The following is a 17,100-nucleotide window of genomic DNA, read 5'->3' as shown; positions in this document are numbered from 1 at the left end:
TTGAGATTTAACAAATTTGGTTTATATGTCACTAAAATATGCCACGTCACATTCAAAGTCAGCTTCAACATCACATACAAAAACAGCTTTATTCAGAAAAGATGATAGTGCAAGCCATATATATATGATATTGTATTTTCAAAGCAAAATACAAATTTATGATGAAAGTATCAAGTAGGAAAAATTAAAAAAAACATTGGTACAAATAAGCCAATATCAAATTCTATCACAAGGTGGTGCTAGCAACTGGCTAGAAAAAGTATGCTGAAAACATACATAAGAAAAAGTATTACTTAAATAAAGTATTAAAAAGTATTAATAAGCAAATACTATATTCATATTTTATGGTTGCAGTTCTAATCATACTATTTTTTTTAAGAAATGCAATGCTCCTATGGATTTACTTGCATAGCTGTAGGCTATGCTGTCATTTTTCAAGATAGGAACAGTTCAACACAGTAATTTTCAGAATACCGAGAACCTGTTGAATTTTGTGAGCAATGGCTGACACAGTGGACAAGGCAATCACAAAATATCATGGTCCAAAAGGCAAACTTTTTTTCAATTAAAAAAAATCCATTTAAAAAGTTGCATAGCTTTGGCATATGCCATGGACTTAAGATAATATGTTGAAGGGAGTGAAAAACATGCAGGAAGTGGCCCCTGTTTGAGATATTGCCATTTCCCTTTTGTTTTAAGTCAGAAAATACAGTATAAGGTAGTAACAAAGTGCAAAAATAAAATTTCAGTCTTTCTTACAAGAGCTCATAGCAAATATCTCAGAGTTTACAAAATATAGCTTTTGAATTCTAATTTTTTGATCCTGAAATACTTGGACTCCAACATGATAAACCTTTGATGCAAACTGGTCGCAATACAGTAAGTAATATTCACAAAGCATACCATTACACAATACATTTTTACACATTCCGGACATCTAGTTTTTTCACCGAACCACTAGCAACAAATCCCTGATCTAAATAAATAGTCACCTATACATATGCACGAAACAAAGAAAAATTTCCCAGTAGGATGCTAGAAGAAACCCGCTAAAGATTTTCTTATCGCAGAATATTCCTAATAAAAATACCTTTACTTAGATGAATAGATGATATTCTACATAGGCATGTACTTTTAAACATGGCATTAGTTATGTTATAAGCTGCAGACATTTTCCACTTTAATATGATCTTAATGCAAAGCTTCAGGGCAGAAGGCTGTTACTTTCACTTTCCCAGAAAAAATGCATACCTATCAGCTTCTTTGCTATTAACACTGATTTCTCATTTTTGCCTTTTGATACAGTCCTACATAATTAATGCTGTACAATTAAACAATCCTTTTCAGACAGCTCAGTCCAATTTCATTTCACTTGGAGTATACATACAGAAGAACAGAACTGTTATGTGCGCTTCTTTTTACCTGACCAAACGGCAAAAAAATACATCAGGATTATTGATCAGCAATGTAGTTGGGATTTAGAAAAAAAAAAAAAATGCTGAAAGCAGCTAAAAGTCAATCACAAACTGTCACTAATGTAAAAATCCCCCAAACACCAGAGGACCTAAAAGAACATGCAGAATAAGATCATCTAATACATGGGCACTGTGATAAAAAGAAAATTTACACTCTTTAGCTTCTCTAAATCAGCTGTGGGGAGCACTTCAGTTTATACTACTGAATGAAAGTGATAAGGCATCCTGGAACTAGCAACAGCCATAGAGAAACCTATTATGAAATATTTAAAATAATACAGATTCTCTAGCACATAGAGATCTCTATATATACAGCTATAAAACAGGTAAGCTTCCCCAGGCACACACACATATTTAGCTTCTATGTCGATGTTATTTTACACAATTATATTTCTCAAAAATAAAATTGATTTGTGATTAAAATAAGCAAGAAAAGCAATCCTAATCCTATTTATATCCTTTATGTGGACACAAAGACGGACACAAACTGTTGGCAACTATGTATCACAGTCCGATGCTACCTTGATTTAATGCTACAAAGCAAGCTGTAAATTGTAATATAATTCCGTTCCAGTCTCCAGATAATACTCAAACGTTTTCAAATGTTTACTCTGTTTCATCAAATTACAAATATTCAGAAATAGAAGGGCAGACACCATGGAGGAGGGATGAAGAAAGATACTTAAATATCCTGAATTTAGCACCCTGGTATTAATGGTTCTGAAGTTTGAAAAAAAAAAAAAAGACTGAAAATTTGACATAGGCCTATGTAAAAATTAAGCACCCAAGGCAAGTTACGCTATCATTTCAAAGTAACCAAAATGTTTCTACTGCTCTGGGATGTGTTGTATATGTTGCTGGAGACCTTGTATGCTAGACTACTTTTCCAATCTCACTTGCAATGGGGTTAAACACAGAGCATCTTTGGCAACTCAGAACGAAAAAGGGAAAGGCTATCTTAGCATGGCGTCTTTTCTGTAAAACGTATGAAAAAAAAGCTTTTATTGTGCATCACAATCAAGGGACACCACAGATAGGCAGCACAGAAACATCCCACCGAGCGATTCATGCTTGCTTCTGCTGTTCTTGCTTGGCTGACGGTTTGTTTGGCGGCTGCAACTTGTACATGCTGAAGTAGCTCACCACTTGCTGTGGCACCTCTGCCAGGACACTTTGAGCAAGAGCTTCCTTGGGGGCCTAATTCAAAGGACAGAGAGAGAAGTAAAGCCAATCGATTCAATTCCTGCTCATCTAGGAAGATCTCAGGAGCGCTTTTTTTAAAGGAAAGATCGCTACCACAAACTGACTTGTCCGTTAAGGTTGTTTTAATGAGCTGTCGTATCACGGTGGAGGAGTTCTTCCTTTTACACTAGCTTCATAAAGCCAAAACTAGCAGCAGAGCATTTTGGATATGAAAACTAAATGAAAACATTATGTAAGATCTATAAAAATAACCACCATGCATTGTTGCAAGACATAACCAAACATTGAGCAATGTTAAGTTGCTTAATTAGTGGAATTTCTGTAAGATTGATAAAAGCCAAACTTTTCCTGTAGCCACAAATAGAAGGCATCCAACATATCCTGGCTCCCTGCCACGTAGCGGCAGCCCTGCCCGAGCTGCTCAACGTTATAGCCGCGGTGGCGGTTGATACCCCCAGGCTTATGGTCATGAACCACCCGCTGCCATCGCTACTGGATTGGGTGATCCGGTCTGAACCGGGAGCATTTCACCCCTGCTTCAATGAAGTGGTATAAGTCAGAGAGATGACATATAATAACTATAAATATTTTAGACATGTATCTACTTTCCTCTCCCTCATAGGGATATTCCTTTAACATGTTGCTCACTTAAGCCTACTACTTCAAAAGTTTCCATTATGGATGAAAATTCATAACAAAGATTCATAGATTTCATTCAGAACTGAACTTCGATGGTTTAATTGGCTGTATGTTTCAAGCAGAGTTCAATAAGAATGCCTGGAGTGTACAAGAGCACCAACATAGCATCAATCTACCCCAAACAGACCCTGTGCGTAATCTGGGGGTTGTCCTAGACTCACGACTCCTGCTCAAAGAGCAGGTGGCATTCATGGCTAGGAGGGCCTTTGCGCAACTGTGGGTTGTGCGCCAGTTATGCCCTTTCCTGGACCAAAATCCCTACTCACAGTACTCATGCCCTAGTCACTTCCTGTCTTGACTATTGCAACACACTCTACATGGGGCTGCCCTTGAAGAGCATCCAGAAGCTCCGGTTGGTACAAAATGCAATGGCCCGCATGGTTTGGGGCAGATCCTGGTGTGCACATGTATCACCTCTCCTGCAGAAGCTGCATTGGCTGCCAATTTGCTTCCGGGTGCAATTCAATGTGCTGGTTGTCACCTTTAAAGCCCTTCATGGCTTGGGACCAGGTTATCTGAGGGACCGTCTCTTGCCAGACACATCTACCAGAACCATCAGTGGGGAGGCAGGGAATGTTGTGGAGATACACCTGGTGGGACCCAGAAGAAGGGCCTTCTCCGTGGTGGCCCCCTCTCTCTGGAACATCATTCCCACAGAGATTAGCATGGCCCCCACTCTAGCACTCTTCCAGAAGGCGCTGAAGACCTGGTTCTGCCAGCGGGCCTGGGGAACCCAGAGTGGGATAGAAACCATTAAATGGTTCATGTGAGGTGCTGTTAATGGGGGAGGGGGTGATTTTAGTATATTCATTTATTATATAACTTTTCTTTTATTAGTTTTATTGTTTTTATATGGGGTTTTATAATTCTGTAAGCTGTCTTGAGTCGCCATATGTGAAAAGGCGGCAATATAAATTCTCTAAATAAATAAATAAATAAAATCTACAACTTTTAAATAGCCATAATTTTCTTAGCTGGGAAAAGATGCAGCTGCTTTAAAGAGCTACAGAAAGTTGCTATTACATTCATCTCGTCACATGTTCTAAACACACCTTCCTAGGACTGAACTGGAAGCAATGCACATCTTTAAGAAAGAAGACTTACATTGTGGAACTGTCTAAATGGCACAAACTGGACAATGTCTCGAAGAGCAGCCTCTCCTGAACGTGATCTCAAAGCTCCGCTGTCACTGTCCAGAAATTCCATGGCACTGAAATCAGCACCTCCAACACCAACAATAATGATGGACATGGGAAGCTTAGATGCATTGACAATAGAAGATCTGGTCTCATCAAGGTCTGTTATCACCCCATCCGTGATTATCAGGAGTATAAAATATTGCTGTTGAACAAAAGGACTTTGTTAAAACTGAGGAAAATATATTACAAAGGTATATTTGGGATACCAATTGGGACTGGGATACCAATTTATAAGAATGACAGAAAGGAAAAGTTCCAAAACAATACACTAAAAAAGATTAATGCAATTTGATGTGTGTCTTAGGTTGTTATCTGGAGAGCAGTGCCTTATACAAAGGCACTATTATTATCTCCAGATAAATTTCCAGAATAGTATTCTTTACTCTCCCACTGTACCTAACAATGATATTTAAGTTACAGATCATCCTCAACTTACAACTTACAATTGAAATGTTAAAAAAATGATTTAAGTGTTATACCTGCAAAAAGTAAAGAAGAAAAACATATTGTAAAAAGAAGATATTGGTAAAGAAGATAAATGATTGGAAGATTGTTTGGGTAAAAAATTAAAGGGAAAAATGGGATAAAATGAAATATACTGTTTATAATTAAAAAGAGGAATTTTGTGAAATATACTTGATAAATGAAAGATCAGGGTTGCCTGGACTCCATAGTGGAAAATATTAAATTGAAGATGAATACAGCAATAGACAGAGATGAAGGAGGAGAAGAGAGGTGGAAGGGAAGAGGAAGGAGAGAGAGGGAAGGAAGAGTAGGGAGGAAGGAAGGGAAGGGAAATTAAAGTAGGAGAGTGGGGAAGATAGGGGGGAAGAGAAGAGGAGAAGGAGAAAGGGAGGGGAAGTAGATAAGAGAAGAAGAGGAGGGGAAGAGAAAGTAAGAAGGAAAGAAGAGAGGGACATGTCAGGATTGAGAAGAAAGATTGCTGTACAACAAAAAAGATGAAATGAAAGAAAGGCAACCCCGAACTTATATAAATATACTAAGATAAAGAATGAATGGTTAAAAAATAAAACATGGCTTAGGCCTGGGGTATCTGCAGGATCATCTCCTGCCTTCCTCCCACCATCCGGTACGCTCACACAGAACGGGCCTCCTCAGGGTGCCATCAGCCAGACAATATCGGCTGGCGGCCCCCAGGGGGAGAGTGTTCTCTATGGGAGTGCCGACCCTCTGGAATGGGTTGCCCACCGGCCTCAGGACAGCCCCGGACCTCCTCTCCTTCCGCCACGAATTGAAGACGTGGCTTTTTCACCAAATGGGCTGAATCCTTGGGGTGATTCCAAATAATTTTAATGATTTTTAATTGATTTTAATTTAATTTTAAACTGATTTTAATTGTTTATGTAATTCTTTGTTTTGTTTTTGTAAGCCGCCCGGAGTCCTACGGGAGAAGGGCGGCATATAAATTACATACATAGATACATACATAGATACATACATACATACATACATACATACATACATACATACATAAATAAATAAAATAAAATAAATAAATAAATAAATAAAAGACAATAAATATGAATAAGCAGGAAAATTAGAATTTGAGGGCGAATGAAGGGGTTGTTATATAAGTAAGCAAAGAAATATTGAGATATGATTAAAAAAAGGAAAAAAAAGAAAATAGGGGCAAAATTGTAATTGAGTAAAATGTATTTGAATTTGATAAATTGTATAAGATAAGATATGGCCAATACTCTGTTCAAAAAAGATGTGGGGGAATGTGGGGGAACTTACAACAGTTCATTTAGTGACCATTCTAAGTTACAACGCACTGAAAAAAGTGACTTATAACTATTTCTCAGACTTACAGCTGTTGCAACATCCCCCTGGTCACGTGATTAAAATTCGGATGCTTGGCAACTGGTTCATATTTATGATGATTGCAGTGTCCCAGGGTCATGTGGCCACCTTTTGCAACCTTCCGACAAACAAAATTAATGGGGAAACCAGACTCACTTAACCATGTTACTAACTTAATAGCTGCAGCGATTCACTTAGCTGTGACAAGCAAGGTTGTAAAATGGGGCACAACTCACTTAACAGCTCACCTAGCAATAGAAATTTTGGACTCAATTTTGGGTTGTAAGTTGAGGGCTATCTGTACTTTAACAGTAAAACATTCCATTAAGTTTTCTCCATCAAATCTTAAATCAACTTTTTACCCAACTAAATTGACTTCAATTTACTTTTATGTTTCTCACGGCAAACACCGATACTCACTTCTATTTAATTAATTTCATTTTAGACGTATTTTTATACAGAACCATTTTTGCTTCTTTAGACATTCATTTCCTCCCATCCATCCCAGGGATGGGTTCTAAATTTTTTTACTACCGGTTCTGTGGGTGTGGCTTATTTTGTGGGCATGGCTTGATGGTCATGTGACAATTCTTTAGGATTTAGCAGAGGTACTGATCTACCAGGCTTTTAACTGCTTGCAGAGGCACCAGTCTACCCATTCTTTTTGGAGGCACCGGTCTACTCATTTGTTTTTGGAGGTACCGGTCTACCCATTTTTTAAAAAATTTGATTTATATGCCGCCCTTCTCTGGAGACTCAGGGCGGCTTACAATGCGTTAAGCAATAGCCTTCATACTTTTGTATATTTATACAAAGTCAGCTTATTGCCCCCACAAACTGGGTCCTCAATTTACCTACCTTAGAAAGGATGGAAGGCTGAATCAACCTTGAGCCTGGTGAGATTCGAATTTACAGTAATTGCAGACAGCTGGTGTTAATCACAATGCTATCAGTCTGCTGAGCCACCAGGCCCTGGTGTTTTTGGAGGCACCGGTCTAGTCATTCGTTTTTGGAGGCACCGATCTACCACCACACTGCCTTTTACACTGATCAGCTGTAGGGCGGCCCTTTGAAGCCCCGCGGCAAGAATTTAAACATCCTTTCATGTAAGACTCCAGATACAGGCGCTTCTTGTTAATACCATGTTGAGATTTAGAGCATTTTAAGGATATTACCCCATCTAAAAAAATATAGGATCCACTAAGGCCAACTCACAACTCAGAAAAACGGCAAATATGAGGGTTCCCAAAACTTGCAGGGAGATAACTGCTACGTTCTATCACAAGGAAAGGAAACCTGGTTATATTTTTGTTTCTTAGTTTCTTAGCCTGACAAATGGTAATAAGCTCTTTCTTCTTTTTTTTTTCATTCATGCATTGCTGCAATGAATTATTGTTGAAGTTATATATACCTGCTTCAAGAATCTTATAAAAAGTCATAATTCATGTTCTGAGCTTAATATTACCGTTTTCTAAATAAGTAATGATAGAATTATTAGCAGGAAGCAATAAATGTAGGATAATTAGAATCTGGCTGATATCTCAATTATGACTTCCAAGTAGGATAATTATTCAAATCAACAGTTACCAGCATTCACCCCAACGTGTAACAGATGTAAATTTGCTTTATGAAAACCAAAGTGCTTTTAAGAGCATCTCAGGGAAAAGAAATGGACAGGTACAGATATTTATGTTCTACACAAATAGCAGTTAGTACTAATCTTCATGCCTTATCATAAATAATTAATCTCCGTTTTGCAACATTTCACTTTTGGTACAAAGTACTAGAAGATTCTAACATGGTAGAGAGGCTTGCCAAATGTAGTTGCTTATATATATTTTAAAAAATATCAACTTGTTTGTTTATATGTCATTACCACGAACTTTCGCTAATTCAGAAATTCAGTCCACTACTCATTCCCTCATCAGTATCTTTTCACAACACCTAAGCATAGCAAAAAGATACTTACTGAGGCTGTTCTCTGCTGTGAAGCTGCAGCAGCAAATCTAGCTACATGATTGATGATTGGAGAGAAATTGGTGGGCCCATACAATCTTATTTGAGGAAGGCAGACCCGGTATGCATCAACAATACCCTGGACACCTGCAGGGAATAAAAACATAATGAAGAAAATGTATCCACCATGGTCACCCTCCACTCTAGTTTATGAAGGTCTATATCAGGGGTGTCAAACTGGCAGCCCACAGGCCAGATGCATCAAGTGCAGGCCACGCCCACCCCAGCTACAGAAAGGGGGGAAACTTTGTGATACGTCATGTGATGCCACGAGTTTGACATCCATGGTCTATATGCTGAATGCCTCAATAAGCATTTCTATTGTAAATGGTCTATATTTAAGGCAGAAGATCTACAAAGTTGCTTATCTCAAGCCTTAAAGTAAGCAGACTAGCTAGTCAAACAGTGAATGAAACTTAAATCCCAAGGACTTTTGAAGGCCACATGACTTTGGAGAAGAGCTGTCAGTATTTCAGCTCTTCTGAGAATCAAGGTGATTCTTTTCGTATTGTTAAATCCTGAAAGTACAGCAGCACGCAGAGAATTTCATCATGACCCAACATCAAAAGTCTTGTAGCAACACAGCTTCTTGTTCCAAAGAGAATTTCCTGCAGTAAAATTTTAACAGTTCCACAAATGGCAACTCCTTTATGGAAAGAAATCATAAGACACTCGTATACTTTAGCAGTCCCTTTGTGGCACTTCATTAGAATTATATTTGTAAAGGTTTTTAAAAAACAAATAATTCCTTCGCATATTTTCAGAAGTGCCTAACCTGTTGCTAATCTCTCTGCAGGCAGGGAATTTTGATCAGAAATCTTTATTTTTACAATTGTCTCTGAATAATTATGCAAAATTAACAGGGTTAATTTTAGAATGCGCTCTACTATTACATTCAGCATACCTGGAAATGTCAGGACATAGTATATTATATTTTGTAGTTGTAGTTTTGTATTTTGTAGTATATTAAAACTTACCATTGCAGAAGGGGTTTGATGGGTTGAAGTTCAACGGGAATTCATGAGACACCTGAAAATACATAAAGGTACCCATTTCTTTTCCCCACGGGTTCATTTATCTTTCTACTTTCAAAATAGCTTTCCTCTAAATCGAACTTTCACAACTTTAGCCATTTTTAAGATTGATGGATGTCAACTCCCAGAATTTCCCAACCAGTAGAATTCTGGGAATTGAGCAATGGTGGGTTGCCCCCCGGTTTGGACCGGTTTGCAAGAACCAGTATTAAAACCAGCAGGAGGCTCCATCCACTGACCCGGACGTCATCATAGGTGATCTGTGCATTGCTCTAAATCTACATCATGTCACTATTTTTTAATTTAATTAATGAAGTTTAACAATGTTCTAGAGTGTAAATTATCTTCCCAAAGCATACTGCTTACCTGCCATGAAGGGGGGATCTGAGCACCAAACCCAAAAGCTGGAAACATCTTATCTCTGTGTAAGCAATTTAGAGAAACAATGATAAGTAAATCCATAGTTGTGCATTCATTTGAATATATGTTCATGAACAGTACAGGCAGCCCTCAACTTACAACCATTGATTTTGTGACCTTTTGAAATAATAACAGCACTAAAAAATATGATTTATAACTAATTTTCACACTCATGACTGTGACAGCATCCTCAGGGTTACGTGATCAAAATTTGATCACTTGATAATTGGTGTGTATTAGGAGTGGTGCGGTGGCCTAGAGGTGGAGCTCTTGCCTTACAATCAGGAGCCTGCGAGTTCGATCCCAGGTAGGGGCAGGTATTTCCATCTCTGGGCACACTGAGAATATATCTGCTGAACAAAACTCCGCATTGGCAACAGGAAGGGCATCCGGCCATTAAAACATTCTGCTAGCTCCATTCAGTTGCCCAGACTCCCACCTCGCAAGGGATTATGGGGTCATTAAATGAAGATGATAACTGGTTTGTATTAATGATAGTTGCACTGTCCCAGGGTCATGCAATCATCATTCGTGACCTTCCCAGCCAGCTTCCAACAAGCAAAGTCAACTAGGAAAGCTTGAGTTGCTTAACAGCTGAATGATTCACTTAACAAACTGGGGCAAAAAAGATAATAAAATGAGGCAAAACTCATTTAACAACTGCCTGGTTTAGCAAAGGAAATTTTGGACTTGTGGTCGTAAACCAAGGAGTACAGTCCTTCTGCAGTTCCTGCTTACCTGAGAATATGTAGTTTGGGCACACTATCAAATTATCTGAGAGTAAGTTTAATTGAATCAGTGCATGTTTATTCTATGTGCAAAATGATACAGAATAAAAAAAAGGAAGTCCATGGAAAGACAACTCTTCCCCCACCAATGCAAGTCATTCTCCAAACAGACTGTTCAGGATTGCCCCCGATTGAAGATTTTAGGAGGTTCCAAGTGAACAAAGAAGCAATATAAAAGGATGAGAAAAGCCTTCCTTATTTACTCTTTTATGTTAGTTTATCTTAGGAACCAAGTGTTTTTTTTTTTCAGTTGAATGCCACTCCAGTCATCTGATTTACCTGAAAAAAGTGTAGCCAAAGTGGAGCCGAAAATTAATCATACTTTTAATCCATCCAATAACTGAAGTTAAATCATTGTTGCAATAAAGGAAAAAGATCCAACATGATCTTCAGAGTGACGCCGACCAGTGTTTCCTCCAATTGCTCAATGCTAACAAAGTGGTTTACCCAACTTTGGAAGGACGGAAAGCTTGCATCTGTGACTCATATCTCCTTTCAAATATCTGCTAAATTATTCTGCGTGGATGGCAAAGCTAGGATTCTAATGTCCTCATACCACTGAGTTATTGCATATTGTTTGTAGCATCAATTCCAGCACAGGGTGGAGAATAAATAACCTAGTGGCACCAACATATACATATTGTACTGAATACTGCAGTCCTCTAACTAATGTTTCTCAACTTCAGCAACTTGAAGATGAATGGACTGGGGAATTCTGGAAGTTGGAGTTCAGATATTTTAAAGTTACTGAAGTTGAGAGACACTGAACTAAAACATTCAGATTTCACAACAGTACTATGATTTATATACGAAGAAATGAAAAATCTATGAAATCCTAGTGGCATTGCTTATCTGCAGATGAAGGATCTCTGGTGAAACTGTAACTATTGCCAAGTGATACAGTGGTTAGAATGCAGTATTGCAGGCTAATTCTACTGACTGCCAGTTCGATCCTGACTGGCTCAAGGTTGACTCAGCCTGCCATTCTTCCGAGGTCAGTAAAATGATGACCCAGATTGCTGGGAGCAATATGCTGACTTTAAATTGCTTAGAGAGTGCTCTAAAGCAGCGGTATATAAATCTAAGTGCTATTTCTTCAATATTCCTGCCCTAACATGCCTCCCTAATGTGATATTGCATAGAAGATATATACTTTTCAAAGGTTAAATACAATTAGGCAAAACTGGAGACGTAAGCTTTCTGAAATCTCTTATTTCTTTGGGAGAAAGGAAGTTGAGTTGGAATTCTGGTTCTGATTTCCAAATACTCAAACTATGGGATTTTTTTTTTTAAAAAAAACCTTTTGTTTCATCAGAACCATGGATACAGCATGGAGTTGCACATATGGTTCTGCAAGTGAACAGGAAGTACATATCTGCAGCAGGAATTAAGCAGGGGAGTGCAACGGATAGGAAAAAGGCAGAAGATACTGAAAAAAAAATAGAAAAGCCAACTAAGTAGAAAGACAAGAAGATGGGATAGGTGGTTGATACTTCATAGAAGAAAAATGATTCGATAATATCTAGATGGCTTAATGAGTACACTGAAATAAATAGGATGCATTTGAATATGAGAATCTACTTTCAGGGTATTACTGCAAGAATACAAGGAAGGAAACGAAATGAAAGTTTTAGAGGGAAGGCTGCTAAAGATTGGACAAAACTTCCTGGAATAAATTGCAGAACTTTTACAAGGGGGACATTCATAATACAAAAGCTCAATTACCTTAGCAACTGTTGGAAAGCCCATCTCCCCCCCACGCACTTTTTTATATACTTTCTTTCACTGAGAAGATACATCAGTGAGAATGTTTAGTTTTAGCTTAGCCCAGGGGTCTGCAACCTTAAATATTCAAAGAGCCATTTGGACCCGTTTCCCACAAAAAAGAAAACACCAGGAGCCACAAAACCTGGATGGGCATGGCCAACTCGGTGTCACTCACTTCCACCAGTCACATGAACCCCCCCCACCTCCAGCCATGCCTATCCAGCAGGTCATTAGGGCAGAGAACCAGTTGTTAAAAAACATCAGAAACCACAAAAATCCTTTTGACATATCTCTCTCTCCCTTCCCTCCCTCTCTCTCTGTCTCTCTCCCCCTCTCTCTGTATCTCTCTGTATGTATGTCTCTGCCCTGGCCGCTTCTCTATCCCCCGCCATCACCCTTACCTTCTCAGGCCAGGTGAGGAGTGACTGGGAGGGGAGGGCCAGCCAGTGGTGGGATCACCTGACAGGGAGCCACAGCAGAGGGCCCAAAGAGCCGCATGCAGCTCTGGAGCCGCAGGTTGCTGACCCCTGGCTTACACTTACACTTACACTTAATGTAAGTGTATGTTGAAAACCCACTCTTATTGATATTACCAAGGTTGGGAAATTTTAAAAATATGCAAATAATGAATTAAAATATTTAAAATAAGCTTTGGCATACTGAAGAATCCAAGTACACTCATCATGTTCAACAGTTTAAGAACAATTCAATAAAAACACATACGCATCATAATCCTGAATGACTGTTCCTACAGACCAAATGGCTGTCAAGTATTCATTCACTCCGTTGGGGCTGATGTAATGTAAGGAGTCTGAAGAACGAGGATCTCCATTAGACCCAGTAAAATCAATGCCAACCTATAATAACAACAATAATAATAATGTACAACTTTACTTTGTTCCATATTACCTATTGTAATACCAATCAACAGGGCAAGCTAAGTTTGTATGAGAAAATGTGAACGGTTTCCACCCCTCTGCCCCATGGAATTAATAATTAGGGAAATGTTCCCAAATCCAGGAAGAAAAAAAACAACCTTCCCTGTGAACCCAATTTCCAGTCACAGTTAATTCAAAAGAGGCTGCACTTCCTTGAGCTTCTTTAAAGACAATTTTGATAAATGCACTATACAACTTAGGAAGTTATAGAAACTGAATCCCAAAGCAATGCTGCAGGAAGCAATGTTTAAAAGCACAGAGTAGCATTGAACATCAGCCTCCTGTCCCCCAGCAGGAAAGCAGAACATCATGTCTCCTGTATCCTCTTCTGTAATGCCAGCGCTTTAGTACTAATGGAATAGTTCTGGCATGGAAGCATGTATCCACCTTTCTCAAATGAATAGAGCTTATTGCCAATACTTAAAGACAGGGGAATTATAGTTTACTTACAGTAAAATTCAGCTGGCATCCCCCCATGACGTAGTCAAGGAAAGTACATTCTGTGATGACCTATAGAAAAGTCACATAGTGATACATAAACCAAGGAATCAACTTTTTTTTTTCACAATCCTGTTTCGTCCCAACAGGACCACGGCAGGATTTTCTACATCGAAATTGGGGATGGGGATGGACTGTGAGATGGGAACAGCAGGGTCCTGGTTGCAGAAATTTAAGGATTGACTAAATGCAAAATCCAAGTAAGGTATTTGATGCTCGGTGCTGTATGGTACTGTTGCAGTAGGAATCACTAAGGCACTGCAGAGTCTCAGTTTTTAAGGCCAAAGGCTGATCTCAGAGCATGTGAGGGCGCAAACGTAACATCTGCTGCCAACCATTTTAAACAGCTATTTCCGATAGCACAACTGTACTCTATGATCCCTCAAAAAAGACATTTGGTCCAAGGAGCTCCAGAGCACTTTTTACCCCTTTGAAACAGAAGAGCATTTTACAGTTATTGCACAACTTTCACTAGCTTCAACTACCCTTTTTCTTTTTCAAAAAAAAAAAGGAAAGCTGTGCAGTGGTTGAAGCAATGCTGTATTTGCAATCTTTCCCCTCTGCTAAACAAGGAAGAGCCAGTACAATGGATCAGATTAGTGCCAAAGGCTGCATTCTGCATCAGCGAAACAACTTTTTCAGCCTAACTGATATCAGAGAAGTTGTACCTAAAGAAACAGGAAGAAAGACACTATGTGCTCTTTTAATAAAAGCAGGATAAAAATCTAATACATGAATAAAATACTGCAAATTGTTAACCTTATAAAATTGCAGAAGCTGCATCAAAATCTTGGATTTAGTCACAGTGCAAGGAACAATGTTTTCTTCCAGTACAATCATTAGATCAAATACTATTGCTATATTTCCCTTACCGCAGTGGGTATGTCCACATAAATATGGACACAGTATTTTGAAAGCACTGACCTCACAGTGTTTAAAGCTCACAACCCCTGAGTTCTTGTAGCTTTTCTTTTTCTGCCTCTTCTTTTCATTGATGCATTCAAATTCAATCTACAGAAAAGAGTAAAAATGGCACATAGTTAGACTGTGATCCCAAGTCTGTTTACTCAGAAACGTGCTCTCACATACATGACTTTTGGCAACCTTTGTCCAAGTCCTATTCAGATCTGGGTCTAATAAAATCTACTTCTGAACTTTATATCATAAGTCATGGATAGCATAGTTGTCAATTACTTATGCCAGATTGTGTGAGAAAACTACTTTTTGAACTTGAGGAAGAAAAGAAGCAAATCTCTGCAACATTTTGTATTTACTGATTTTTTAGACTGCTATTAAATATTGCTGCTATTAATATTTTAGCATTCTGACCATACCACAAGACTATTAGAAGTAATAATAAACTTTTGGGAACTAGCAGTCTAGGGCTAAATGCCATAATTGCTCACAAACCTATGAGAAAAGGGAAGAGAAAGCAAGCAGATACTATTATGCTGCACAGCAGTTTTCATTTTGTCCAATAAGACATTTTGGATATCTCCCATTTATAGGCTCCCCTTTTGAATCAATCTCTTTATTTTAGCAAAGCCCCAAAGACCATCAGTGTTTGCTTCCACATTCATTTCAATTAACATGATAAAGATGTATAAATAGACTAACTGGTGAATGTCGAGAGGCTTCCTTCAATTTAGACATTGTAGCTTGAAACGTCCCTATGAGATCATGCGAGCCATCATTGTCGTAGTCATAGCACTCAACCTAAAATGAAGCATACAGCATGAGCCTAGAATATTGTACATGGTATCATGATATCTAAGAGGATCAAACTACGTTGCTGCTCAAACATAGTTACAAATTCAATAACTGTGATAGCGTCAACTTTGTTTTTAAAAACAGTCCATCAAAACCTGAATGCAGCAGTAGTAGTAATGCACTACTACTTAATATGCCATTACACGTCTCACGTATTTGCACTTCTGCTTTAAAAATTAAGTTTTAAGGAAATTCAGTTGCTTGCATTTATCATTTTTGACGAGTTCACTGTTACTTCCAGTCTAATATATAAACACTGCAATCCAGCACATATCCAAAAATATATTTTTTAATGTTCTTAAGATACATGCACAGACATTCCCTTTAATGCAAACATGCAGAGATTCCTATTACCAAAGATGATTTGTGGAAACAGATTTTGACATAATGAAAGCACACAGAATAAAGCTGAAGTCAGGGGTGGAACACACTACAAGCACCCATGTTTCAACATGTATTTTATGGACATTCCTGAATTTAATGATTAACATAGTAATATGCAAATCATTAAGAGATATTCACCCAAAGTGATGTTTAATATAGGTTTTATAATATACTGAGAGTTACATTTCCCACCCATAATAGAAAAAAAGAATTCATGCTTGCTGCTTCAACACACAGAGACACACTTTGAAGATAGCTAATGAGGTATTCAAGTGAGATGCTTCTGCATTATGATTGCATTGAGAAACAAACCATTTGAACACATAAAATGACAGTACTGTCAGGAAGAAATAGAAAAGTTATTTTACTTACTACAACGAAATAGGCAGCTATGTAAGACAACGTGTGCATAAAGTATGAAAGCATTGTTCAGTTATTATAAGATCATACTTCCCTGTCTTGTTCATTATAAGAGATTTTTAATTCCTGAAACAATAAAAGTTTTTCCATTTTCTCAGATGTACTTAATAAGGAAGTTTAGACTGCAAGCCTGATCACACATCAGATCAAACATTCACTACATTTGATTTTGCTCCATCAAAATGAGACGCACATTAAATAGCTTATTGAAGAATAGTGTTATTAATTATTCAAGAATGAAAATGGAAAGTAATTTTCCTAAAGTGTTAAAATACCAGTTGCAATCATGGCAGATAGGAAGGAAACTATAAAAATATGGCTTTTACTATTTTCATTATTTTTCCTTTCCTATGAAAATCCTTACGTCAAAATAGGGAGAGAGTGGAACATCAACATATGGATAAACAAAGAAGTATCGAAGTTGACAAGGTAAGACGAAACCATATTAATAAGATGAAAAACTCCTTCCAGGATTGCTATGTGATTCAGCATTGCTTCACACTTCCTCTTTTTTTTTAAAAAAAAAAAGTGCTGTGAGGCATAAGAAGATGGAGAGAACTTCTGGGAAGCAAACTATGTACATGTCACATTAAGCAGCCCTGGTGATAAGTTCACATGAAATACATTTTTGCAAACACTTTTAGAGAATGCAAGGTATCTTTGCT

General features: G+C 38.0%; 1 protein-coding gene across 1 annotated transcript in view; it reads right to left on the bottom strand.

Moving 5' to 3' along the window:
* CPNE3 (copine 3) overlaps window positions 1-17,100 on the bottom strand; it is a 26,073-nt gene continuing 8,973 nt past the window's right edge. Inside the window, exons 8-16 of the mRNA XM_034422376.3 lie at window positions 15,479-15,577; window positions 14,786-14,872; window positions 13,814-13,873; window positions 13,149-13,282; window positions 9,817-9,871; window positions 9,394-9,445; window positions 8,370-8,503; window positions 4,482-4,718; window positions 1-2,672 (exon numbers count right to left, since the gene is read on the bottom strand). Of these exons, the coding sequence (XP_034278267.2) occupies window positions 2,541-2,672; window positions 4,482-4,718; window positions 8,370-8,503; window positions 9,394-9,445; window positions 9,817-9,871; window positions 13,149-13,282; window positions 13,814-13,873; window positions 14,786-14,872; window positions 15,479-15,577 (990 nt within the window). The 3' untranslated portion in view covers window positions 1-2,540. The remainder of the gene's footprint in view (window positions 2,673-4,481; window positions 4,719-8,369; window positions 8,504-9,393; window positions 9,446-9,816; window positions 9,872-13,148; window positions 13,283-13,813; window positions 13,874-14,785; window positions 14,873-15,478; window positions 15,578-17,100) is intronic.

This window comes from Pantherophis guttatus, chromosome 3, assembly GCF_059756535.1.
Source record: "Pantherophis guttatus breed Tessera chromosome 3, ASM5975653v1, whole genome shotgun sequence".
NCBI classification, from domain to species: Eukaryota; Metazoa; Chordata; class Lepidosauria; order Squamata; family Colubridae; genus Pantherophis; species Pantherophis guttatus.
The sequence above is the reverse complement of the archived record's forward strand: the minus strand, read 5'-3'. Positions and strand labels throughout refer to the sequence as shown.